Here is a 27,829-nt window from a genome sequence, read left to right on the forward strand (position 1 = left end):
ACTACCAGAAAGCAACATTGCAGGCATAGAGGACAGCTGCAAGTACCTAGGGATCCCACAGGCAAATGGGAACCATGAAGAGGTCGCTAGAAAAGCTGCAACCACCAAGTTCCTGGAGACGGTCAGGCAAGTCCTGAGAAGTCAGCTGAATGGTAAGAACAAGATCCGGGCTATCAACACCTACGCCCTGCCTGTGATCAGGTACCCTGCTGGGATAATAAGCTGGCCAAAGGAGGAGATAGAAGCCACTGACATCAAGAAAAGAAAGCTCCTGACCATGCATGGAGGGTTTCACCCCAAGTCTAGCACCCTGAGGCTGTACGCTAAGCGGAAGGAAGGAGGCCGGAGACTGGTGAATGTCAGCACCACGGTCCAGGATGAGACAACAAACATCCACGAATACATCAGTAAGATGGCCCCAACGAAAAGGAGGCAGCATCATGAAAGGACAGGCCCCTTGCACGGTATGTACCACCGGCAGATAGTGGAGGTGGCTGATATCCAGAAATCCTACCAGTGGCTGGACAAAGCCGACTGAAAGACACCACAGAGGCACCAATCATGGCAGCACAGGAACAAGCTCTGAGCACAAGATCCATAGAGGCTGGGGTCTATCACACCAGGCAAGAGGTAAGGTGCAGGCTGAGACAATCCAGCACATAACAGCAGGGTGTAAGATGCTAGCAGGCAGGGCATACATGGAATGCCATAACCAAGTGGCCGGCATAGTATACAGAAACATCTATGCCGAATACGGCCTGAAAGTCCCGAGGTCAAAAAGGGAGAAGCCCCCTAGGGGTGGTGGAGAATGACCGAGCTAAGATCCTGTGGGACTTCCAGATACAGACGGACAAAATGGTGGTGGATAACCAACCGGACATAGTGGTGGTAGACTAACAGAAGAAGACGGCCGTAGTGATAGATGTAGCGGTTCCCAATGACAGCAACATCAGAAAGAAGGAACACGAGAAGCTCGAGAAATACCAAGGGCTCAGAGAAGAGCTGGAGAAAATGTAACAGTGGTCCCAGTGGTATTCCAAGCACTAGGTGCGGTGACTCCCAAACTAGGCGAGTGGCTCCAGCAGATCCCAGGAACAACATTGGAGGTCTCTGTCCAGAAGAGCGCAGTCCTGGGAACAGCTAAGATACTGCTCAGGACCCTCAAGCTCCCAGGCCTTTGGTAGAGGACTCGAGCTTGAAGGATAGACCGCCCGCAGGGACGAGTGGGGAAATTTTAATTTTCATATATATATATATATATATATAAATTTTTTTTTTAAATTTGAAGGCACACTGAACCGGCATGGCTACCACATCATCCTGCAGCAACATGCCATTACAATATTTACAATATTGATGGGCAATTTGTATGGCCAAGCCTTGATATTCACTGATGCTCATGCACATTCTACCTTATGATGAAAATCTGTGACAGATTTTTAACGGCCCTAAGAACAACAGATAATGTTGTGAGTCAACATAGCATAGTGAAAGCTGATAGAGATCTAGTTAGAGAAAGATATAGTTATTTACCATCTTAGAAACTGTATGAGCAATTAAAAGCACAGACTAATACTGTAACACCTACACAAAGTGAGAGGGTGTCCCTCACTCACCAGTCAATGGATGAATGTGGAACTTTCCATGCTCATTCCCTGATCGGATACTGTAAGTAATCTCAGCATTAGTCCCGATGTCCTTGCTGGCAGCGTAAACTCTCAGAACTTCAGTACCTACTCCCACATCTTCTGGCACAGATGCCAACTGATCACGTCGCTCAAACACAGGTGGATTGTCATTGATGTCCAGGACAGTAATTGTGACATTGACCAGTGAGTAGAGCGGGAGTGGTGAGCCTTGGTCAGATGCACAAACTGTTATCTGATAAAATGGCTGGATTTCACGGTCGAGAACTTGTTCCAGGACCACAATGCCCGAGTATTTGTCGATAGAGAAAAATCCTCCTGCAGAGTCAGCCAGGGAATAGATCACCATACGCCCCGGACCTACGGTAATGTCAAAAGAAAAGGGTGAAGCTTTGGGCCTCAGTAGGAGACGATATGAGATTTATACCCAGTTATAAATTTTTTTTTACTAGTGGCCTGACATAAAACCTCTATAAAACACTTAACTAGGGATGGGTATCGAAAACCGGTTCTTGTTGAGAACCGGTTCCCACTGTTTCAATTCCTTGGAATCGTTTGCCATTTTTGCAAACGATTCCCTTATCGATTCCAGTCGCCCCGAATGACGTCACCACGTTGCGGAGCGTCGGAGGGTACCTGGCAGGAAACACGGCGCCTAAGCGGCTCAAACGCTTAAAAGTTTGTTTATACTTTACGAGAACGAATGACAACAGGGCAACTTGCAATACTTGCAAAATAGATATTTCATTAAGGGAGGAAACACTACGAATATGCAAAAGCATTCGCTCACAAAACCGCTCCGGACTCGTGAATCTCAACCCAGCAGCAGCAGCGGTAACGTTTGCACGTCCTCTCCCGTTAATGCGGCAGGTAAATAATCAACTAACAGTGCATATTATGTTAGCGCGATCTGCTTTATTACAAAACCTGCCATCACTGTGCATTTAGGTGACCATGATGAGACAGACAGACAGAGTCTGGCTGGCGCTCGCTGGCAGTTGTCGCTGCAGTCCACCGGTAGCGTCTCTTTTCAGGCCCGAATGTCACCGAGCAGTGACTAGTTTGTGGTAAAAGCCTTGCAGCCATTTGCCACAGCAGATGGTAAGTGAATGTGTTTAATTGTAGGCAGGGACATTACTGGATATTCTTGTGTAATTGCTACAGAATAATTTATGTTATACTTTGTTATTGCTACAGAAGAATATTTATTTTATTATTTTACGTTTATAATTTTCCCCGGGGACCCTGTGACACCCCATTGAAGAGCCGTAGGCTGTGGATCTCTTAAGATCTCACTGTTGGGTTTGTAAGGCCATGTTACTCCTAAATTTCTATCTTGTTGAAAGAGAAGATATAAAACAGTTCTAAGCTAATCGACCTTAGTGTTCTCCTTTTAAAAAACAAGAATCGATAAGAGAATCGATAAAGAATCGAATCGTTAAACAGAATCGAAAATGGAATCGGAATCGTTAAAATCTTATCAATACCCATCCCTACACTTAACTATTTGACTGAATATTTTAAGCACTTCAAATTTTGTATACAATTAGTTTAACTTCTTTTTAGCACTACAGTATATTAGGTATGCATTTATATTAACATTTCCCTGTTAAAAGAACGGTTTGTTTTTGCATTAGCTTCTTTCATTTCATGCAGGTTTTGAATTAATGTGTCTGGAGCTGTCTGATAAAAATATTTCAAAATGGTCTTTCCTTAAAGGTTGTCTCCTTGTGAAATGATTTGTGCCTTCCAGCACTTATGCTATTTTCACACTGCTTCATGAAAGCAAGTTCACAACAGTCCACAAGCAAGGACCTCTGTGTCAGTCTAATCCAACTTTCATTTTCAGCATGACCAAACTCTTCCTCATGGTTCAAACCCAGAGAAGACACATCAGGTCGCAAGCATGATCTGCATCATGCTTAATGACTTCAAAGACATTTTTTGTGTTTTTGTGGGAATTCCAGGGAGTGATCCAAAAGGAGTGCTGGAAAGCTTGAGCACTTCAGAAAGAGCCAAATTTAAATTGGGTATGTTGTGTACCTCATTTATATTAAATACTGGTAAAAGTTTTGATGTGGCTCCATTAATTGCACCTTGAATAATTGGTTTCTTGTGATGCAGATTAGCAATGGAAGCAGTACTTGTAGTAGTGATAATATAAACAGTTGCCTAGTGTATCACCTTCATCAGGGTCTATGGCCTGGATACGTGTAAGTAGGGCTTTGGTGACTGTGTCTTCATAGACGCTGGTGGTGTACCGAGACTGGGTGAAAATAGGTGGATTGTCATTCACATCAGTTACTGTCAGATACACCACAGCACGGCACCACCGCCCACCACCGTCAGTAGCCTGGGCAACCAGTTGATAACTAGGTGTCATCTCACGGTCCAGAGGCACAGATGACTTAATCTCACCTGGACAGGTATAAAACAAGATATGAAACATTGTGATGGAGCCAAACAGGGGGATGACATTTGCCTTGTGTATGATTAAGTTGCGATTCATGCTAGTTCAGAGAAAAACTTTTACAAGCGTATTTTTAAAGTTGGATTGCATCCATACCACTGTCTGGGTCAATATTGAAGTCTTGGGATCCAGGACCATGTAGAGAGTACTGAATCCAACCACTGATACCCATATCAGCATCTGTAGCTCCAACCCTCAACAAAACACTGTTGGCTGGGAGGTCCTCTGGAATGTAGGCAGTATACATAACCTGCAGTCACACACACACGGACACAACTAGTTATGCCAAATCAGTTACGTAGAAAAAACCCAAAACAATACAACTTTATTCCTCACCTTGTCACAGATTGGGCTGTTGTCATTGGTGTCTACCACTGTCACTTCTACTGTTGCCTGGGAAACAAACAATCCATCACTAGCTGTGACGTTGATGTTATATAGGTTGCATTCTTCCCTGTCGAGTGGGCCCTTTACATACATCTTCCACTCACCCTGGACCAGACCCAGGGCAAATACACCACGATAGTTCCCACCTGGGCGGCACACATAATTAATACAGGATCAGTCAAGAAATTAGTTATGTATGTCTGTGAATCCATTTGTAAAATCTGAAGTGCAGTAAGGTAATTTTTAGTTTTCACTGTGGCTGAAGGCAAAGTTCAAAGTCAAAACCTGTGCATTCTAAGTCAAGTTCAAATTTTAAACTATATTTAAAGTTCAAAATGGGCATAAACTTCACCATTCTTAATTGCATTTGAAATGTTTTGACAGAGTAAAGGCAATTAAATTTTTAAAAATTGTGTTACAATAATAAATTAGTGTTATGCATATAGTAATTTGTCATTTCTGTGCAAAATAATGAGCATGTTGCTGTGGCAGGGTGTGTTTTGTGGCTCAGCTACAGGGGAGGGGTGGAGCAGTGGGTTCAGGGGACAGTGATGTGGAAGGCTGCCTGGTACAGCTGAGATCCATCATGCTAACCATGCCTTCCCTATTTCAGTAGCTGCTGGGGCACAGAAGAGGTATGTGAGGTTTGGAGTGGAGAACAGTGGGCTGGAGCCCACTGGAAAGTGTACAGTCACAGAAGTATATACATGTGTGAGAGTAAAATAAAAATCAGTTTGCCAAATAAACCTGTGGAATCATCGGGTCCTTTATATAAAGTCTTTATCTCTGAGTATAAGATACCCAAGTTGTCTGTCTGGTAGCTTGAACTACTATTACTTCAGACTTTGCATCATGTGACAAATGAGGAGAAGACTGAAGTCCTTGTTTGTGCTCCTAAAAGTTTTGTACCTAGTGTTATGGGAAACTTGGGTCCACTTGCTACATTTGCCAAACCGTCTATCAGGAACCCTGGTGTTACTATTGACTCAGCTCTGACTTTGGATGCCCATGTAAAATCTCTGGTTCGCTCCTGTTTTTATCACTTGAGAAACATTGCTAAGCTGAATCCTATTGTATCGCGTTCCGAATTAGAAATTGTCATTCATGCATTTGTTTCATCTCGACTGGATTATTGTAATTCTTTGTTTACTTGTTTATGTAAAGCCTCTTTGGAGCATCTGCAAGTTGTTCAGAACGCTGCTGCAAAGCTTCTGACCAAGTCCTCCAAGTATTCCCACGTCACACCCCTGCTGATTCAGCTGCACTGGCTCCCCGTTAAATTCAGAATCCAGTTTAAGGTTTTGACCTTGACTTTCAGGGCTCTGCATGGACAAGCACCAACATATATAAGTGAACTTTTACATCCATACATTTCCAGCAGGTCCCTGAGGTCATGTGACCAGGGCTTGCTGGCTGTCCAACACACGAGGCTGAAAACAAAAGGCTTGTTTTGTAACAAGCTTTTGTAACTGTGGCCCCCAGATTGTGGAACTCTCTCCCTTTGAGCCTGAGATCTGTGGACTCAGTGGTCGCTTTTAAAAAACAGCTAAAAACTAATCTTTTTAAACTTGCTTTTGGTTGATTTTTATTTTTAGGTTTTAGCTTCTGTGAAGCACTTCGTGATTTTTATCTTGAAAGGTGCTATATAAATAAAGTTTTACTTTTACTTTACTTACTTTACTATCTGCCATCATACTGTTGTTGATTTTTAAAAAACTGTTTTGTTTTTTTCTTTGTTTTTTAATTTATTTAACTTTTTTTTGGCTGTCCTGCCTGGCTGCCTTGGAAATTAGAATTATGATCTGAACTGCACTGTTGTGTATCTTGGTTTTCAAGACAGGCAGAAGCCTGTAAGAAAAACAGACACCTGGAACACAAGAATTCGAAAATGCAATCAACAATCTTCTTCTGATGTTGGTGTATGTGTGTGCAAATGTGAGAGAGAGAAAGAGCAAGATTGTCAAGTTTAAGTGTGTGTGTGTGTGTCTTTGTCATTAAATGTACTTAGAAATTAGGGTGGGAAACTGCAAAAATGCCCCACTAGAGCCAGAGGCAGACAGAGATGGGCCATCAGCAGCCCTCAACGGTAGGGAAGATTTGGGGCCACACATCTCCGCGATACCATGCCAGCAGGAGGAAGGAGCCCAACTCCACCAGAGGTGGTCATTAATTTATTTAACCTTTATTGAGACTCAATGTCTCATTTACAAGAGAGATCTGTTTCTGACAAACAAAATAAAATAACAATAAAACAATAAAATAGCAATAAAATGATGAAAATAAAAATTATCTCATGTTTAAACAGTTACTGGAAAAACAGGAACAAATTCCCAATTATGATTTCACAAGGGCATTTGTACATCTTTTAAACTCTGCTAGTGAAATGTACTGAGAGAGCTGTAAGTCCTTCTGTAATGTATTCCATGAAAACGGGGCAGAAAAGAAGAATGTTTTCTTTCCAAAATCTGTAAGAACTGATGGAAAACTCAATGTAATTAAGTCTTGAGACCACAAACTATGACTAAAATGTTTAAGTAACATGTAATCTGATAAATAGGAGGGCAGTAAACCACAAATAGCAGAATGAGCCATGAATGAGCAGAGCCATTCAGGAGGGGTAAAAAGGTGGTAGCAAGATGCCTTTTCCTTGCAGTGAAAGTGAAACACAAATTAGCAATGATTTTGGAAAAAAGAAAAAAGTTTCTTTAACAGGTGAGCAATATGTAGCTTACAGGAAAGATTATCACCAATCACAAACACCCAAGTATTTGTATGAGGTCACAGGTTCAATAGAAATGCCGGGTACAAGAGAGTGAAGTACTGCAGGCACGCTATTTCCATTTCAGAACAACATGACCTTGGTTTTATTTGTATTTAAAACCAGTCGGAGCTGACACAGCTGTGACTGTATACAATCAAAAGCTAGCTGTGACTGTTCGGAAACTATCTCAATGGTATGAGCATTTGCCCTCCTAATGGAGGCATTGAACCGATTACGAAACTTACGAAAACATAGCCAAACGTCATTAGTCAGACTTTCTCACAGTAGCCCACGTCTGGTTCCTCTTATGTAGGAGAATGACCAATGGAAATATTTCCATGCTAAATTGGACTTGTAATACGACCCCAGTTAAATCTGACTGAAGTCGTAAATAAAAACTTTAAATTTCTTTTTGTAAAGATGCCAGGCTTGGACTGTAAGAGTTTAGCGTTTCTCACCCACAAACCTATTTGGCATACTAGTTTTAAAAAAGTGTTAATAAGAGATGATTTATCTGGTGATTTGGGATTAAGGCGTATACAGCTTTGAATATTTTGTTTAAGATTTAAAGAAAAACAGTGTGCCATCAGACGAAGAAGAAAATGCAGTTCAGATAAAAGTCAAATTTGGCCACGTTCACACTGCACACGAAAGCGCACCAAATCTGACTTTTTTGACCCTATGCGACCCATATCCGATCATGGTATAACAGTGTGAACAGCACAAATCCGATATTTTCAAATCCGATCTGGGTCACTTTCGTCTGTGGTACTGAATCCGATACATATCTGATGTTTTAGAAAGCGACTGCTGTTTGAACGGTCATGTCGCATTAAATCCGTCTTTTACGTCACTGACACAAGACAGATGCCAATTATCAGCGCCGGAGAAGCGCCTGAGAAGACATCGTGAACGCTTCCTGGCCATCCAGTGTAGATGTCAGTGAAACTGTTTGGAAGACAGCGTTGGAGAAACGTGAACATTTTATTTGTACTGTATAATCTGCAGATTCTGACAGAAATCTGCAACTATCCTTTGAAGCACCGTTCCTCTCTAAAACAGTGATAAGGATAATTATTAGGCCATATGTAAATAACAAAATAACTTTACAACTTAAAGCAAAATTGGGAAACGTAAAGTCCAAAACAAGTCTTTATATTAAGGGCCATCAGTCAAACAATACTGTTTGGTCTGGGTCTAAACAAAGCACATTGTGTGTGACGTCTTCTTTTGCGCATGCGGGCTGCTTTGAGGGTTCACACTAGAGGGCGTTTGCGGTCACATTTTATTTGTAGTGTGAACAAGCAGACAAAAAAATCGGACTTGATCAAAAAATTGGAATTGAGCATTAAGACCTGCAGTGTGAACGTAGCCTTAGAGAAGGCTCTGTGGTAGGGGAAGCAGATAGTGGCCAATAGTAGCCAACCACAGCCATAGACTGATTTCCAAACAGGTTAATTACTTAGGTCCGTAATTTCAAACTGCGTAGGTGCAGATCTTCAAGACTTGAGCAGCTTCCCAAGACTTCTCTGGAACAGTCAGAATTCAATCATATTCATGTTAGGTAGCAAGCTACCAGCATTTACATGAAGGATGTGTAAACCAGGCAGTTTTTTTTTTTAATCTGCTGGTGTATCACATACAGCCGGGGGCCGAGAGTTAGGCTAAATACCAAAAAACAATAAAAGCATCATTATTAGACACTTGCATATAAAGTTTCTGGGAAACAAACAACTATAAGAACTAGTATTAAAGGCTGACACAACAGAGAGAATGACACTGCTATCAGCTGTTGTTTGTGGGTTCATTGCTGACCTTTACAGTTTGATGCAGAGAATATCAAATAAAGTTCGAGGCCACTTGTTTTTAAAGTTGTGTCAGGAATGGAGTGTGTGAAAGAGGATCCAAAGGCAGATTATGTTAAACAAAAAAACTGATACTTCTATAGCACCATTCTATTCAGTTGAAAATTTCAACCATTTTCTACTGCAGACCTTACTCAGCCAGTCACAAATACATTCACACAGCACATTTATCATCTACACCTAAACGCATACTTTCTTGTGCTCATATGCCAGTGGATACAATGAGCTCAGTATCTTGCCCAAGGTTACTTCAGTGTGTGGACTCCACCATTGGTAGATAACCCTCTCTATCACATGACCCACAGTTGCCCTTATGAAGCTTCCATATATATTTTATTGCAATTGGTGGATGTGACAGTGTAGTTGATGTAGGTTACAAAAGCTTTTCAACACAATCTAACCAGTGTCACTCAGGGAGAAAATACAGGAAATGTCAGTAATCACGTCCAGTATACAGTATGTAAGATTTGGCAGTGCTCTATCTGACATTGTGATTTATAGTACTGGAGCTCCAGAAAGGGGCTGCACTGTTTCAATTCCTGTTCACTTATTATACTTCAGACTTTCAGTACACCTCCAGGACCTCCCTCTACAGAAATATTCAGATGATTATGCAGTAGGTTGGAAATATTAGTGATATGCAGGAGGAGAGTATTAGTAGAAGATTTTGTGGAATGGTCAGAGATATATCATCTGCTTTTGAATGGGTATAAGACCAGAGAGCCCAACCTCAGAAAGAGTACAACTAGATGGCCCATGACTATCCTGAGACAGAATGTCAGTGTGGTGTACATAAGAGTACAAGTCCACAACGACAACAGACTGAACTAGACGATGAACAGATACAAGCAGGGAAGGAGCTGACTCTAAAGTTTTGAAGTTGAATGTTGCATTTGAAATTACATAATGATGCAGAGAGGTGTACAAGAACATAAAGTGAATAAGGTGATTGAGGAAAAAATACTGCATCATGAAATAGTGAATAGTGAATCATGGGAAGCCTAAGCCTATTGCAGTGTAAGAAAAGGAAAGATTCAGTGTCACCTGATCCAGTTCAAACTACACTGTTTAGCAAAAGGGAAGTTTTGGTAATGGACTGGTTTTTTCATAACGATTTTCTGCTCTAACTGAGCACTCAAAAGGCTTTACACAAAATACTTAATTTATTCCTATTCATACATGCAATTTTTCCCCTTATGCTTAAGTGTTTTCTGACATTTACACACATTCACACTCCAGTGCATGGATCACAGGGGTTAGTATATGGCTCAAGGATATTTGGTATGCACACTGGAGCAACCAGGAATCGAACCACCAAACTTCCAATTAGTAAATGACTTGCTCCATCCTCCTATGCTACAATCACACCAATTTTTAAACCTAGTCTTTAAAGTCGACAAGGTGTCCATTTCCTGAATAGAAACTGGTGCGTCTTACACAGAAGAAGGGCTCAAAAGCCGAAGGCTCTGCCTTATGGTCTTATGGGTTGTTGTTGGGGTTTTCACTGTATTATTTTAGGGTTCTTTACCTTGCAATATAAAGGACCTTGAGGGAACAGTTGTTGTGATTTGGCGCTATATAAAGGAAATTCTATTTCAATTATCAAAATTGGCAAAAATTACAGAAAGTAATAACTCAATTGCATATTCTATAAAGATTTATGGTTAAGGAGATTTAATGAATTTTAAATGTATCTAATTATAGTATGTTGTTTTTTCCTGTAGCTCACTGCCAGTTGATCAGCCAAATCAGTATGTTTAATCAGACATGCACTTGGAGAGCAATCATTATCCATACTGTATAATAATTTATGAATATTTTAGATTTGATCTGCAGATTTGGACCTTATTCATGCGAAGAATATCCCAGGCTGACATCAAGAAATATTGAAAGATGGCATTTGTTTCCTGAATCCCACAGTAAGAGTCTATTATCTTTTGATACCAATTGAATTTTAAAATTCTGTCACAGTCACAAAGTAATTATAGCACTAGCACTGCTATGATTGCTGCTAGTATAATGTGCCACCCAGTGTGATCCTGCCCAGCACTTTGAAAATTGTAACATAATCCTAAACCTAACTGGTTCCATGGTTCACCCTTATGCAGGACCAAAAAAAAGAGAGAAAACATCCTCAGTGTTTACAACTTTGGATACTGTGGCTTAAAAAGCCGCAAATCAGAAGTACTTGACTCCCTGGTATAACTCTCAAACGTGCAGCTTGATGCAGATAACCCATAAGCTGGAGAGAAAACAGGATCTCACCAATTTTGAAAATCCTCATTTAGCCTGAAAAAAGGGTTTGAGGCTCTATAAAAAAATACTAGCAGCCACCATGACAAAGACAAGGAACTGATTGTGGACCTTAGGCAGACCAGGAAACAGTGACCCTTGTTTCAATCCATGTGGATTCAAGTCAATGTGGACATAGTGGAGCACTATAAATACCTTGGAGTACAAATTGACAATAAACTGGACAAGCTTAAAAACACCACTGCACTTTACAGGAAGAGCCAGAGAAATATTAGAAACATAATGTTGGTCAGTGGAAACTACATTCATCATCATCACGAGCTTGCCTGAAAAACTCACTACAAAGCCTTCAGCTGATCCAACATGGTGCTGCAAGAGTACTGACAGGGACTAGAAAGAGAGAGTACATTTCCCCAATACTGGCTTCTTCATTGACTCCCTATTTAACCCAGAATTGAATTTAAAATCCTTCCTCCCACATATAAGGTTTCTTAAAGGTTATCTTAAGACCTCATGGTTCTGTATCACCCCAGTGGAGCACTTTGCTGCCACACCGTGGACTTGTGGTTCCTAGGATATTTAAAAGTAAAATGAGTGGCAGAGCCTTCACCTTCAGCCTGAATCTTCTCTTAGTTATACTGCACTAGGCAACTCATGATGCACCAGGTGTCTCTTCTTCACTCACCTTTTTTGAGTCACTATGTCTTTAATCATTACCTATTATTAACTTCTCGCTCTCTTCCACAATGTGTTTTTTTGTCCTACCTTCCTCCCATTACCACCAAATGGTTGTGTTATGTTTGACAGTTCAATGTCGCATCAGCATCATCGTAGAGGTGGCTGTAGCTCAGGTGGTAAAGCCAGTCCCCTACTTATCGGAAGGTTGGTGGGTCGATCCCCGTTTGCTTGAGTGTGCATGCGAAATATCCTTAGGTAGGATACTAACCCTGAGTTGGTCTCTAATTCGTCCATTGGTGCATGAATGAGTGTTGGATAGAAAGAGCACAGAAAAAAATGCTTGTGGGAAATGGTGAATGAGGCAAGTTGTGTAAAGCGCTTTGAGTGCTCAGAGTAGAAAAAGCACTATATAAAAACCAGTCCATTTACCATTTTATTCCAAACAACTGGTTCAGAACTGTTTTTATCATCTAAGGAATGTTTCTAAAATCAAACTACTGGTTTCAAAGGCTGAACTTGAGATGATTATTCATGCCTTTTTCTTATCCCGACTGGATTATTATAATAGTCCTTTGATTTTTTTTCAACAACAGCTTTGGATCACCTTCAGACTGTACAGAATGCTGCAGCAAGACTTAACTGGTACCAACAGAAGATCAATATCACTCCAGTTTTTGCTTGTCTTCATTGTTGTTGTTTTGCATTTTGTTTTAAATTTTGTTTATTTATTTTTTTTGTTTTTACATTCTTATTAATTTATTTTTTTTTACTGTGAAACACTGTGATTTTTTTCTGTAAAAAGTGCTATATAAATACATTTTACTTAAGTGTTTGCTCAAAAAGGGGTTGGAGAGATCGCTTGATTGTTGCAAGTTTCTCTGTATGTTATTGTAAGGTCTTTACCTGACAGTGTAAAATACTTGTGATTTGGTGCTATATAAATAAAGTGCTCTGAATTGAATTACCTAATGTCAACTGTTGATTTAATTAATAGATGTATTTAAGTTTTTTTCTGTTTTCTATCGGTTACTCCTTAACAATGCAGTAAAAAATATTTGCCTTGGGACTTACCAGTGATGTGATAGCTGACTTGACGGTTGAAGGCAGAGCTATCATCATCTCTAGTTATCAGCACAGCCACAACCTCTCCTGGGCGGTCACTCTCCTGAACAGAACCAAAGATGTGGTTCTCCATGAACCTGGGAGGGTTGTCATTGATGTCTGACAATGAAACTGTGACAGTGGTTGTACTGGAAAGAGTCAGGGTCTCCCCAAGGTCTGAGGCCACCACTGTAAAAGTGTACGAGGGGCTAGTTTCATGATCCAGGTCTTTGCGTGTAGTGATCCAACCAGTATTGCTGTCAATGCTAAAAGTGCTGACCAGTGTGTCTGAATCCTCTTTTAACTGGATTAATGAACCAAGTGTATATGTTACCTGGCCATTTGCTCCAGAATCTGGGTCTCTTGCTTGAACTTGAATGATTCTGGTTCCAACTGGCATTCCTTCCATAATGGTGGTATCATATGAGTTGGCCTCAAAAGCTGGTTTGTTGTCATTCAAATCTAATACCTTGACTTCAACTTCAACACAACTCACCGAATCAAGCTTAGCCTGTTGTGCCGTGGCAGTGACTTTGAAGTAGTATCCTTTGATCACCTCGTAGTCCAAAGGCTTATCAAGCTTGATCACTCCAGTATGCTTTTCCACCACAAACACACCATCTTGGTTGTTTTCACCAGCCTCTCCATTAACCAGGGCAAAAGTAGTAGAGAGTGATGTAAATTCAAGAGGAGTGTTGAGGTGAACTGTTCCTATGACTGAACCAATAGGAGTGTTCTCTGGTGTATTGAATAAATAATGATATTGGCTAAAGGATGGAATAAAAGTCTCTGGAGAAAGAACATGGATATAGACAGACACTAGAGAGTGTCTGACTGGATTTCCTCCGTCAACAGCCTTCACAAAGAAAGATAATACAGAGTTTCTGAAATGGCTGAAACTGCCTTTAGTCACCATCCATCCATTGTCTGGGTCTATCTCCAAAATATCTACCACTGGTACATTTGCCTCACTGTAAAGTGAATATGTCACTTTAGCATTAATGCCATGATCAGGATCATGGGCCTGAATCTGTGTCACCAAAAAACCTTGAGCTACATCAGATTTCACTGAAGCTCGATACTCTGTGGCACGGAAACAAGGTGCATTATCATTATCGTCCAATAGAGTAACTTGTACTGTACAGTAACAGACTCGTCCACCTAAATCTTGGGCCGCCACTGTGAGAACAATGTCTTTGTTAGCTGGATCCTCACGATCAAGTTTTTCTGTGGTGTAGATCTGACCATTTGCATCGATGCTAAACTTGTCCTTACCAACATCATTCACAAAGGAATAAGTTATGAGCCCAAACTCTCCTGGGTCTGCATCTGTTGCCTTGACCTGAAATGAAAATTTTGATCATCTTAGTCAATTCAGAAAAATACTTTATAGCTACTTAATATACTTAATGTTATTTCTTTTTAATTTATAATTTAATGAATCCTTACTGCACCTACCTGTATAACTTTGGTTCCCACAGCAGCATTCTCTCTTAGCTCCGCCCCATACATATTCTGTCCAAACACTGGACTATGCAGATTGGCCCTCCACACTTTTACATGAACCTGTGCGGTGCTGGTGAACACCCCATCAGATACTGAAACATTGAGACTATAGGCAGGCTCCATTCTTTGCTTACGGTGGCTGGACAGTGTGATTATCCCCGTCTTTTTTTCTATTGCAAAATTCCTTTTTTCATTTCCTGATAAAATACTGTACTCCAACTTGTCAAAATCTGAGCTGTCTGCATCAGATGCCTGGACGCAAGTTATAAAGTGACCCCTTGTTGCCAACTCATTCACATATGCCTCATAGAGCAGCTGGTTGAAAACTGGAGGATTGTCATTTATGTCATTCAACATGACTGTCACAGACACTTCACTACTCAGTGGTGGAAAACCATTATCGGTTGCCCTGACAATAAAGTCATATTTTTGGAGTAGTTCATGGTCTAGCATACGAGCTGTCAGGATTAATCCACTGCTACTGTCAATATGAAAGTACTCTGTATTATTACGTGAATTCGAGAAGATCTGGTAGCGGACAACACTGTTTTTCTCAGAATCTTTGTCTGTGGCAACTACTTGGAGTGCTGGCGTTCCAATCATGGCTGTTTCAGATAAAACTACCCTGTAGGTCATTTTCTGGAAGATAGGTGGATTATCGTTGACATCCTGGACAAACACATCTACATCAACCTCAGCATGGGCACCAGTAAGATAGTCTGTGGCTCTAACAGTCAGGTGGTAAGATGATGTTGCCTCAAAATCCAAAGCATGGATGACACTTATGACTCCGGTATCAAAACCAATGTCAAACTGTAGGGATGGATCTCCATCAACAATTGTGTAGATGATGCTTTGTCCTTCAGGGCTAGAGGCATTGATGCCAAGGATAGGTGTGTGCACAGCTACATCCTCATTCACAGCAACAGTATAAAATGATTTGGCAAAAACAGGCATGGCTTTGTTGACTACAGTGATGGGAAACTCTATTGTAGATGAAAGGGGTGGGTAACCACTGTCTCTGGCATATATTACCATTCGGTATTCCACATTGGACAAATCAGACTCAAAAGACCTCTTGAGGCTGAGACTACCTGTCTGCCTGTTGATTTCAAAATGACCATGGTCATCTTTGAGATAGTAAGATACTTGTCCATTAATTCCTTTGTCACCATCTACTGCCATGGCCCTGAAAATGGGTGATCCTGGTTCAGCTTCTACTTGAACAGCTGCATAATAAGGAAGTCCAACAAACACAGGGGCATTATCATTTATGTCTTCAACTTGGACTCTAACTACGACTCTAGCCACATGTAGAGGGTCATGCTCCTTTCTTGCTTCAACCACCAGTTCATAGAACTCTTGCTCTTCACGGTCAAATGCTATACCTGTGGTCTCAATGACTCCAGATGTTGGGCGAATTTTGAAATGTGTACCAGCATTCAATAAGTTGTACTTTACTGGTTCATTCAGACGGTTTCCAATAGCATTGACCACAGCTACCTTTGTGATATTCAATACATTCTCTTTAATAGATGAAGAGTAAATACTGTGGGTGAAGCTGAAGCCAGAGTCTAGAGCTTCTCTGACAAGTATAGTCACCAAAGCCATGCTAGAGAATTTACCATCTGAAACTCTGACACTGAAGCGGAAGCGCTCTTTGGAAAAGTTGTTGTTTTTGACTACAATAATTCCACTTGAAGGTTTGATGCCAAAGTGCTGCAGTTCTCCATCAGTCAGAGAGTATATAAGCTCTGCAGGGATATCTTTGTCAGGGTCTGTAGCTGAAACCTGAAGTGCTTCAACTCCAACATAAGTGGGGAGTAACAGGACTGTTTCATAAGAACTCTGGGTGAAGCGAGGTGGGGAATCATTTGTGTCAATCACTTGTATTGTGACCTCAGTTGGACTTTCCGCTGTCAACTGTGGCGTTCCGTTGTCTCTCACATGTACATGGAAATGAAAGATAGTACAGGTCTCATAATCTAAATTAGCAATGGTTCTGATGGAGCCAGTTCCTGAGTCCACGGTGAAGAACATTTTTGCTGTGTCTTCAATAATCTGGTATACCAGCAGTGCATTTTGGTTACGGTCAGCATCAGTGGCTTTTATTACTAGAGGTGAACCATCTAAGTTTAAGACTACACTGTTAATTGGTGCGGCCTCACTTATACTCCCATGGTAGTGAAGCTCCTGGAACACTGGTGGGTTGTCATTATCATCCACTACCTGGATTAACAGAGTAGCATTGGAGGCCATGCCAGCCATGTTAATAGCCTGGACTATCAGTGTGTAAGAAGTTGTAGTCTCATAGTCAAGCGATTTTTGAGTAGTAATCACTCCACTATATTGATTTATCTTAAAAACATGATCGGTATTGCCCTGCTTGATGTCATAATTGAGGGTGGACTGGCTGACAGCACTGACTGTACTAACAGAGGTCCCAACCAATGCATTCTCCATGATTTCAGTTTGGTACTCAGGTTGAGGGAACTTTGGACCAGCATTATCAGATAGAGTGACAGCAATCCGCACTATTGTGGTAGTGGAAAGTGGGGGGGAGCCACTGTCAATTACTCTGACAGTGAGAATATAATGGCCTATGCTGGATAAGTCCAGCTCATGTGCAACAGTGATGACACCTAAAACTGGCTCAACTTGGAATGTATTTCCACTGTTTCCTGTTGAAGAGAAAAAAACCCCAAAAACCCCAATAATAGACAAAATATCAAATTAACGTTCAAACCATGTACATATGTAGGAGCAAGTACTCAGTTGCCATAGCTTACCTGCTTCAATAGAGTAGTGTAGCTCTGCATTCTCGCCTTTATCTTTGTCTAGGGCAGTCACCTGGACTACAGCTGATCCCACTGCTGCTGACTCATATACTGAGCCTTCATACAGAGCACTGGTAAAATTGGGTACGTGGTCATTTACATCTTCCACTTCTATTAGTACACGAACCAAATCTTTTCTGTATGGGAATTCTTGATCCTTTACCTGTGGAGAAAATGATTAAACAAACCTAAATGTTTTCTTTAATGATATGTATAGGATGAAGATATATGATAGTCTAAATAATGTCTACAAAAACAAGTCATTAGACTACAACTGTTACTTCCTCACTCTCCTTAACCACACATATGTCTCCTGTGTTATGTAGTAGTTTAAAATTTAGATATGTAACTTCTAATGATGCAGTGAGATGTGGATACTGGTTTACTGAATGGTGTAATTTGTAAACCATGTAACTAGTCAGCTGATGTCACCAAAAGGTAGTCCAGCCCAAACGGAGGATTACTGTGTGCTTGCATAATTAAAACAGGAAAACTATCTGTATGATGAATACAATTCTATGATACAGACTTTTAGACCAAAAATAACTCATGGATCAAAGTATATCTTACAATCACAGTGAGAATGTGTCGTGCACAGGCCTCATGGTCAAGCCTCTGAGTAGTGTAGATAGTGCCCTGGGTGGGATGAATACGGAACAGACCCATGCTGTTTGGGTCTATGGAACTCTGCAGAGAGTAGGTTAACTGGTGATGCTTATCACGGTCTGATGCCTGAACCTGGACCACTTTAGTGTCAGGTGGTGTATCTTCAGAAACAATGACATCATAAGTTGGTTGGAAGAAGATGGGAGCATTGTCATTGTTGTCCATGACAGTAATGTGAATCTGGAACATGAGGGACATTAACAAGAGAAAAAGGAAAGAAAGAAAGAACACACTTTAAAAATTATAGATATAAACTCAATGAAGTCTTCAGATTTATATAACTTATAATTAAAGATTTTGCAACTAAACTAAAGCTTGTCAGTTCAAAATTGCTTTTTGAAACACACCACCCTCTTATTCCCACAACAAAATTTTTGAAAGCTGCATATCAGTGTTTTTTGAGTTGAATCTTAAGCACACAATTTTTCCCTTAAATTATTTCCAAAGATAATGGCATCATGTGTGCTTGCATGTTGGTAATTGTAGGCATATGTGCTTTGCACAATTGAGCAGCAATCAGCAGTAATCAACCAAAGTAATTGTTAGTAAAAACTTGAGGAGATGAACAATTTAAACTGGTCTTATTTCCTGAAAAACACATCAAAAAATATCTTGATGTATGCTCAATCACCCAGGTAAGGAAATCACAGAAAGCTGACTCTGTTCACCTGGACATAGTGTTTTAAGTGGGAGAAATGTTTCATCACTCTTTTAAGTGATTTTTTCAATCTCAACTGACTGCAGGTTTCCTCAGCCTTATAAACAGTACATTCACATAATAACCAAACCTAGCACCACTGATTAACAATGGGTCATGAGGTCAGTTTCATGATTGTTAATATGCAAATTGTCATGACCATTGATCAATGACCATGAGTACTATTCACAGAGAGTTGGGGAATAGCTCACAGCATTGTATGATAGTGAAAGAGGTACACTTAGGCCCCCTCCTTGATTTAGAGATGGTCTTTCTCTTTTCACATAAATGGCCTCCTTGGCAGCTGACCATGTCAGAAGCTGGCCAATCCTGGCAAAAACTAAGAACAGGAGCCCCAGCAGGCCATATTCCAAGCCACCGTGAGTAGCCCCAAGAATCACCAAGTACCCACTTCCAGGGGGAGGCAGCAATGGCCTGCAGGGAGCAGTAGGAAGGGGAGTTACATCTTGGCCTCCTTTAGCGCTAATGATACTTGTAATAAATGTAGCCTATTTGCAGCTCTGGAGGCCAGGATCAATAAATTGAAGACTCAACTTCGCACTCTTGAAAAACCTGTAGCTTAGCCAGGCCGAAGGTAACGTAGCTCCTGCTAGCTGTCCCCCAGCAGATTATCCCCAGTAGTTGGGAAAACAGGATGGCTGGGTGACGGTGAGGAGGAAGCGCAGTCCTAAACAGAAGCCCATGGTACACCACCAACCTGTTCATGTGTTTAACCGCTTTTCCCCACTTGGCGACACTCCTGTCTGTTCTTATCTTATCTTATCTTATCTTAGACATGTGAAGCTAGAGACACCAGCAATCATAGTTAATTGTCTTCCAGGAGCCGGAGCAGGCGACACTTAGGAAAATTTTAAACTGCTGGCTAAGGGTAAACATAACATAAATTCAGTAAAATTATAATTCAAGTCAGCAGTAATGACACCCGGTTATGTCAATCGGAGGAATCAGAGGTCAGTTTTCCACACTAGCCTATTAATCAACCAAGGACCAAAACAGACTTTTAGTTCACTTAAAAACTGGAAAAATCAAAAACCAGTCTCATTTGTTATCATCTATCGTCCACTTGGGCATTACACAGATTTTCTGTCTGATTTGTCAGACTTTTTAGCCAATACATTTTTAGATAGATTTAGCAGCTCAGATAAAATAATTAATGTGGGTGATTTAACATCCATGTAGATGCTAAAAATGACAGCCTCAACACGGCATTTAATCTGTTATTAGACTTAATTGGCTTGTATGTATGTAAAAATGTAAAAAAAAATCCACCCACCACTTTAATCACACTCTAGCTCTTGTTGTAACATATGGCATAGAAAGTGAACATTTAACAGTGTTTCCTGAAACCCCTCTTTTGTCTGATAATTTCCTGACAACATTTAAATTTACAATAATTGATTACACAGAAATTAATAAACTGCTGTCTAAATTGCCCATAAGTGTGAATGCGGGAGTGAACGTGAGAGCGAATGGTTGTCTGTGTGTCTATGTGTTAGCCCTGTGACAGACTGGCGACCTGTCCAGGGTGTACCCCGCCTCTCGCCCTATGACAGCTCGGAAAGGCTCCAGCACCCCTGAAAAGGATAAGCGGAAGCGAATGGATGGATGGATGATTACACAGCAGTAGGGAGTAGATTTCATCACAGTAGATGTCTTTTTGAAACTGCTGTTACCAAGTTTTAGAATATCATTCACCCACTGTTATCATCTTCAATGCCCTGTACCAACACAGAGCAGAGAAGCTACCTGAACGCTTCTCCAACAGAGGTCGATTATCTTAATAATTTTACCTCATACCTACATATGACTCTGGATACTGTAGCTCCTGTGAAAAAGAGAGCCTCAAGTAGGAAGTACTTGGATTTACTTGAAACCTTCAATAAATCCAAAAAGCTGCAGCGAGAGTACTGACAGGGACTAGAAAGAGAGAGCATATTTCTCCTATATTGGCTTCCCTTCATTGGCTCACTGTTAAATCCAGATTTAAATTCAAAATCCTGCTCCTCACATACAAGGTTTTGAATAATCAGTCCCCATCTTATCTTAATGATCTTATAGTACCATATGATGCCATTAGAGCACTTCGCTCTCACACTGCAGGCTTACATGGTTCCTAGAGTATTTAAAAGTAGAAGGGGAGGGAGAGCCTTCAGTTTTCCACTTCTATGGAACAAGCTTCCACGCAACTTCTATGGAAGTCAAAGGAGTTTGCAAAGAAAAGCGTCTGGACTTCTTTAAGTTGCTTGAAGACGTTTCACCTCTCATCCGAGAAGCTTCTTCAGTTCTAAGGTCAAATGGCCGAGAGTCCCAGATTTAAACCCAGTGGGAGTATCCCCCCAAAGAGGGACAAAGGACCCCCTGGTGATCCTCTAATCACATGAGCCAAGGTGTGAAAACAGGTGTGGGACCTAACCAGCCAGGGTTTCGGGTGAGCTCATTGTGAAACCTGGCCCCACCTTGTCATGTGAATTCCTGAGGTCAGATGGCCCATGATGTGAGTGGGCGTTAAGGCGTCTGGGGAGGGAACTCAAAACTGGATTATAGATGGCAGACAGTTGGTGTCGTAAACCACCGCCTCTGTTCAAAGATGGTCGCTCACAGTGGACATAGATGGCCTCTTTCACTCCTCTTTCAAACCATCTGTCCTCTCTGTCCAAAATGTGAACATTGGCATCCTCGAAAGAGTGACCTTTATCCTTAAGATGCAGATGGACTGCTGAGTCTTGTCCTGTGGAGGTGGCTCTTCTATGTTGTGCCATGCGCTTGTGAAGTGGCTGTTTGGTCTCTCCAATGTAGAGGTCTGGGTATTCCTCGCTGCACTGTACAGCATACACCATGTTGTTATGGTTCTATGGAACCCACGCAAACACAGGGAGAACATGCAAACTCCACACAAGACCCTGGCCTGATGGTGGAATTGAACTCAGGACCTTCTTGCTCTGCGGCAACAGTGTTAACCACCATGGCACCGTACTTCCCCGTGCTCCCCCTTGAGACACCCCTTTAGATTTTAGTTGCCTTCGGCTTGGTTCTGCATGAAACAACATTGCATACACCATTCTTTCATCCATGCAGGCATCCACACCACTGACTGTACTGACTAAACACGCCATGGTTTGTGTTTTTTTCTTTAAATTTTTTTTTTTGAACAATACTATATTGGGCTTTCCTGGTTGTTGTTTTTGTTTGTCATGGCCACGCAGCCCAGGTTTGTGACACCATTTCACAGACGTTACATTATGTACAGCCTTTGATACCATTTATATTTATTTAGGCTCTTTCTCTAGTTAAACTTTCCGAGTTAACTTCAGTAAATACTTCCTCCAAACCATCAATGTTTGGAGGAATGTGTTTTTAGACCCCATTCCTAAAAGATTGCTAAAGAAATCCTACCATTAATGAATGCTTTAGTCCTAAATATGATCAGCCTATCTCTATTAACTGGCTAAGATCCTACACTCCCATCCAGTTACCATCCAATCTCACTCATAAATGTAGAACTTTAAATATTTTGCAAAGCCTTTGTCAGAAGATTAAAAAAATCATTCCAGTGTTAAAACATCCTGATCAAACAAGTTTTATCAAGGGTAGACACCCAGCCATTAATAAAAGCAGACTAATTAATGTAATAGATTATCGCTCCATCTACAAATTCGAAAGTTGTCTCTTTAGACGCAGACAATTTGACTGAGTAAATTGGAAATTTTTTTAGCAGTTTTAAGCAATTTGGATTTGGCTCATTCTTCATAAATTGAGTCAAAACACTCTACAGCTCTCCAGATCCATCTGTTTGGGATGTTACATCATTTGTCCACAGTGCACATGCATGTCCCACTGCTCACCAAGTACACGATTGCAGAGTATTATAGGAACAGCACACAGAAATAAATTAATTGGGAAAATACTACTTAACAATAAATATGACACTAAAATGTGATTTTAAAGTAAAATGAAATTCCCATTGTCTTATGCTTATCCATATCCACAATAATTCAAATCAAAATTAGTACCAAATATAAATCCTACAAAATGTGAGTTAAGTAAGAGGAATTTACAGCCCTTTGTCTTCTACAGCCAGGTTTAACTAGACTCAAACACCTGGAGATTTTTATGGAAAAATAAACCAGTACAAATAAGTTTGAAAACAAATAAGTTTGCCAGATGTGGCCCACACATGGGCCAGCGCAAAGCCAGTTGCAGACACACTGGTGGTCCTGTGCTAGCCCATGTGTGGATTACCTCTGGCAAACCTGATCTGGGCCACGAAAGGACTGTCATTCTTTGTGGTATGTGGGCCATGTGTAAGGTATGTGCAGCCACGGGCCAGTTATAGACACACTGCTGGCCCTGTGCTGGCCCAGAATAGTTTAAGCTCTGGCCCCAGATGTCAGCCTAATGTGTACCTTAATCAAGCCATGTAATAATAACATGTGCCGGAACATAATAGTGCAAAAGTAACATGACGAAACTCTGTTCAGACAGTGAATGGACTGATTCTTATGTAGCGCTTTTCTACTCTCCCGGATTACTCAAAGTGCTCCATACAACATGCCACATTCACCCAATCACACACTTTCTCTAAACTGAGTGCCTCCTAACTACATTCATACACATTCACACTCTCGACATGCAGACTGGAGAAGACAAGGATCGAAGCACTAACCTTCCAATCAGTAGGTGACCTGCTCTACCTGCTGACTTACAGCCACCCAGTGGCAAAGATGAGTAAACCGTCACTAGGTTTTGGATAAACTCACAAACCTGCTAAACCTGCATTTGAAACGTTGGCTACCATAGCAGTATAGTATTGCAACATGGCATTTGGGTCTTCTAACTAAAATGGGAAAATAGGAACATAAATAGTGCCATCATTGCCAGACCTGGCCCACATCTGGTTGACATACACTCTGACATGACACTGGTCAGTCAGAAGTGCCAGCTTGATGCCGGATCTGGGCCAGACCTATTTTCTATGGGCCTGGGCCACATAAACCAAACCACAATCGAGCCAGATATGGCATGCCATCACATAGACAGTTCCATCTATGCCAGGCCTGGCCCATACATGGATGACATACTTCTTGTCATGCCAGAAGTCAGCCAGCAGTGCCGGCTTGATACCAGATCTGGGCCAGACCTGCTTGCTATGTGGGGATATGCAGATGCTGCGCAGCTGGGTCAATCGCACCTGCAGCAGCATCACAAACCATGCCATACCACAAATACCTACTTGGATAACTTAGTTTATAAATTTCAGTACCCCAAAATTGTTACCAAAATGGTATAAGTTATTATTAAAAATTGATAATTCAACCTACCTCCCAACCAGTGTGAGGGAGACCAAATCAAAACTCCTGGACACAAATTGGTTTAAGTATCCTTTAAAATGACTAAAACTCAGGAGAGGGAGCAGTTAAGATAGTTTGGGTGGGCTGGGGCTGTGTCTTGCCTCAGACATAGGCAATTTGTATATTTGTTTGTGAACCTCCCTCTGTTTTGTCTTTCAGGTGGTTGGATGCATCAGTGGGGGTCATGAGACTGAGTACTGGGCCTTGTCCCTGGGCCCGTGTCAATCCAGATGGTTGATGTGGACATCACTATAAATACCTCGGAGTACACATAGATAATAAATTGGACTGGGTTAACAACACCACTGCACTATACAGGAAGGGCCAGAGTCGTCTCTATTTTCTGAGACACAGGAGCACGTTCAGTAAGAGACTGAGATTACCCAAAAGCGATTTGTATATATTAGAGCAGTGGTTCTCAAACTTTTCACAATGAGTACCACCTCATAAAATATATGGCTCTTCCAGTACCACCCTTATGACCGACATTAAAGTACAGTATTTAACACCACATACAGTTTACACAAGACAATTTTGTTTCTTATATGAATGCTATTTATTTTAACTGACACAAAGAAGATGTTACAAGTGATAATAATAACAACTGTACTGCATTAAAACATTCACAACAGGTGGAATATCCAATCTTTAAGTGATGACCTGATGAAACCTACTTCCTGGTCCAAACTACTCTACATTTATTAAGGCTGTTGTGTTTTTACCATGTTTTAATTCTTCATATTTTGCTCTATTTAATCTGAACAAGCCCCTAAAAAAGTCAGTGATCACTGCTGGCCTCTCTCGGTTTTTATCATCACTATTCCTTTTAAAGCTCAGTTTTTAAAACCTTACAATGTAACTACAACCCAGCCCATGCAGCAGTATATTAATGACTAAACTTATATTGCAGTTTGTTACGGTCGCTGACCTCTGGTGGCTCTCCCTCGGGGAGAGAGTTTTTTTTCTCCTTTTCTTGTGTTGCAGGTCTGCCTCATGAGCCACAGCTGAGGTGTGTTTCAGCTCGTAAGCCACGGCATATAGTCTGCCATCCTAAACTGCCACACCCCTGCCATTTCCCCCATTTTGCCAGAGCTGTGAGCTATAGTGTTTTGGGCAGCAGGCCTTAGTGTGTGAGTGTGTGTGTGTGTGTGTGTGTGTGTGTGAGTGTGAGAGAGAGAGAGAGAGAGAGAGAGAGAGAGCTTAAACTCTGTGAAACTTTGTTTTTCTTTCTTTTATTGTAAGCAAAGGTGTGCCCTTACTGTGTTAATTAGTTCATCGTTGTGGAAGCAGGTAGGGGTTCTCTGCCATTTTTGTTTCAACTGTTTTCTCCTGTTTTGGTTAGACAGGGAGCTCAGCCATTGTATTTTGTTTTAGTTAGAGAGTTCTTGGTTTGATTTTTAGCTAAAGGGGGTGTTTTGTTTGTTATTTTGGCCTTGGAGACCCTGAAGAAAAGAGCTTCCCTGTGTTTATTTTTACTGTAGTAGTTTTGGGCAATAAATCATGTTTAATGACATCTATTTTCCAGTAGTTCATGTTTTCTTTTTCACTTTGTGTTACCCCCCACCCCAGTCAACACTTCGTTTTTAAGTGGGGCGTAACACAGTTGTTCTCCTGACTGAAATTTGGTCTGTTAACAGCACCCTGCCATGCAATTACATTTGTTCCTAACCATCGGGAACCCTCACTGAGTGGAAAAAAGTTAGTGTTCATCCTCCAGCTTCACTGTGTTTATACTATGCTAACCATAGCTGTGTAGCTAGCCACTACGCAGCACATCATTATATACCAGCAAGCCAAACTTCAGGAACCCTACAAACCCCGCTGCTGTTTAGTTTTCTCCCTTCATTTGCAGTGTTGGGGAGTAACGGAATACATATACCGCCGTTACGTATTTAAAATACAAAATATGAGTAACTGCATTCCGTTACAGTTACCGTTTAAAAAGGTGGTATTTAGAATACAGTTACTTTGTTGAAATTAATGGATTACACGGCGGTACTTTCCTGTTTCATATTGTGGCGGGTCAGGACTGTTTGAGTTTTGTTTGGCAGCTATGTTCTGTTGTTCCAGGCGGCAGCGTCACGGTTGCCATGGTTACAGGGCGACACTCTCTCTCTCTCTCTGCGACTGTGTGTTTCCTGGGTGAGAGAGCGCCTTTTTGTTGTTGTTGTTGTTGTTGTTGTTGTTGTGCTAAGCTAATAGGCAGAATGCTACAGGCATATCTCTAAAGAATGTAGCCTCATGGGCAGTGTAGTCCATGTTGCAGGGAGAATGGACTGCCATACACGTTATGTGTCTGTGAGCAAGAGGAGGGAGAAAAAGGATAGTGGAAAAGTACGAGCAGTCATAGAGCAAAAACGGGAGCTGGAAGTATGTAAATATAATAATAACCACTGCAGCCAAGAAGAGTGCCTGACGAGCCCAGTTGTAAGTAAGCTATTAAGACTCGAGTGTACATTGTGTTCGTGTTTTCCTCCGAAAACAATAAGTTCCGTTGGAGCAGTCTTTCAACGCCTCTCTCTGTCTCTCGCAAGCAAAGTTGACCCAAACAACAAAGTATGGTAAAGCTATTTTTCGGCTACGAGCCCGACACGGAACCTGCCGTATTAGTCAGAGGTCCCTTTACTACGGTTCGGAGCCGCGGACCTTCAGTGATAGTAATAAATCACACAGCAATGGTACATTCACGTAGTTGTAAAAAGCATGATAATATATTAAGTAATCCAAAGTATTCAGAATACATTACTCTCATTGAGTAACGTAACGGAATACGTTACAGAATACATTTTGGGGCATGTATTCTGTAATCTGTAATGGAATACATTTTAAAAGTAACCTTCCCAACACTGTTCATTTGTGCCAGAAGTGATAGCAGAGCTGTACGTTTTAATTTTTGCTGTGGCGGTTAAGCTGCCAGATTTTTGGCTTCATGACCGACCTTCATGGTTTTTGCACGTCGAAACTCAGTTTGCTCTTCGTGGCGTTTCGGCCAACGACACGAAATACCATCATGTGGTGGCCTTGCTGGATCCGCTGTTCACCCACCGTGTGATGACCCTCCTCTGGGATCCCCCCACCCAAGGGAAATACACCGCTCGCAAGGGCTGCTGCTGTGGTGCTACTCCCTCTCCAATGCAGAGCAGCCGAGAAACTCTTCTCTCTCTCTCGGGCCTGGGTGATGGTACTGGACTCAAGGTCACGGAGAGCACGCTGTCCTTGCTAGGAACGGATGACGGTGGATTCCTCTTCACTCACGTCTTCCTCCGACAGTTGCCGGTGCGAGCTCGCCTCGCCAACTCCCTGCTCCTGGCCGCGAAGGATTACCACTCACTTGCAGAAGAAGTGAATCGCATTCTCCTGGCTACTAGGAGCTTCGGCATCCAGGCGATAGTTCCTGACTCACCGATGGCATCTCCCGCGCCCCCACCGATTCTCCCGGGGGCCTCAAACTCATCGATGGTGGCTGGGATCGCGGCACCATGGAAAAGGGCTGTGTTTTTACCATCATTGTGACAGCGCCGTGCCGCTTTTGCAGGGAAACAAACCTGCCAGCGCTCCGTAGCGGCCGCGACCGCTGAAAAGGCTACTCTTTA

General features: G+C 41.5%; 1 protein-coding gene across 7 annotated transcripts in view; it reads right to left on the reverse strand.

Moving 5' to 3' along the window:
- Window positions 1-27,829, reverse strand: part of fat3a (FAT atypical cadherin 3a) — a 183,660-nt gene that overhangs the window by 64,032 nt on the left and 91,799 nt on the right. For 4 of the 7 annotated variants that reach the window (XM_025897978.1, XM_025897979.1, XM_025897977.1 and 1 more), the window contains 8 exons: window positions 18,075-18,350; window positions 17,457-17,667; window positions 14,620-17,369; window positions 13,132-14,503; window positions 4,453-4,649; window positions 4,213-4,366; window positions 3,831-4,064; window positions 1,617-2,006 (listed from right to left, as the gene is read on the reverse strand). In XM_025897978.1, the coding sequence (XP_025753763.1) occupies window positions 1,617-2,006; window positions 3,831-4,064; window positions 4,213-4,366; window positions 4,453-4,649; window positions 13,132-14,503; window positions 14,620-17,369; window positions 17,457-17,667; window positions 18,075-18,350 (5,584 nt within the window). The remainder of the gene's footprint in view (window positions 1-1,616; window positions 2,007-3,830; window positions 4,065-4,212; window positions 4,367-4,452; window positions 4,650-13,131; window positions 14,504-14,619; window positions 17,370-17,456; window positions 17,668-18,074; window positions 18,351-27,829) is intronic. The other 3 variants (XM_013267033.3, XM_019345095.2, XM_019345093.2) reach the window with 1 other exon arrangement.

Source organism: Oreochromis niloticus, linkage group LG14, assembly GCF_001858045.2.
Source record: "Oreochromis niloticus isolate F11D_XX linkage group LG14, O_niloticus_UMD_NMBU, whole genome shotgun sequence".
NCBI lineage: Eukaryota > Metazoa > Chordata > Actinopteri > Cichliformes > Cichlidae > Oreochromis > Oreochromis niloticus.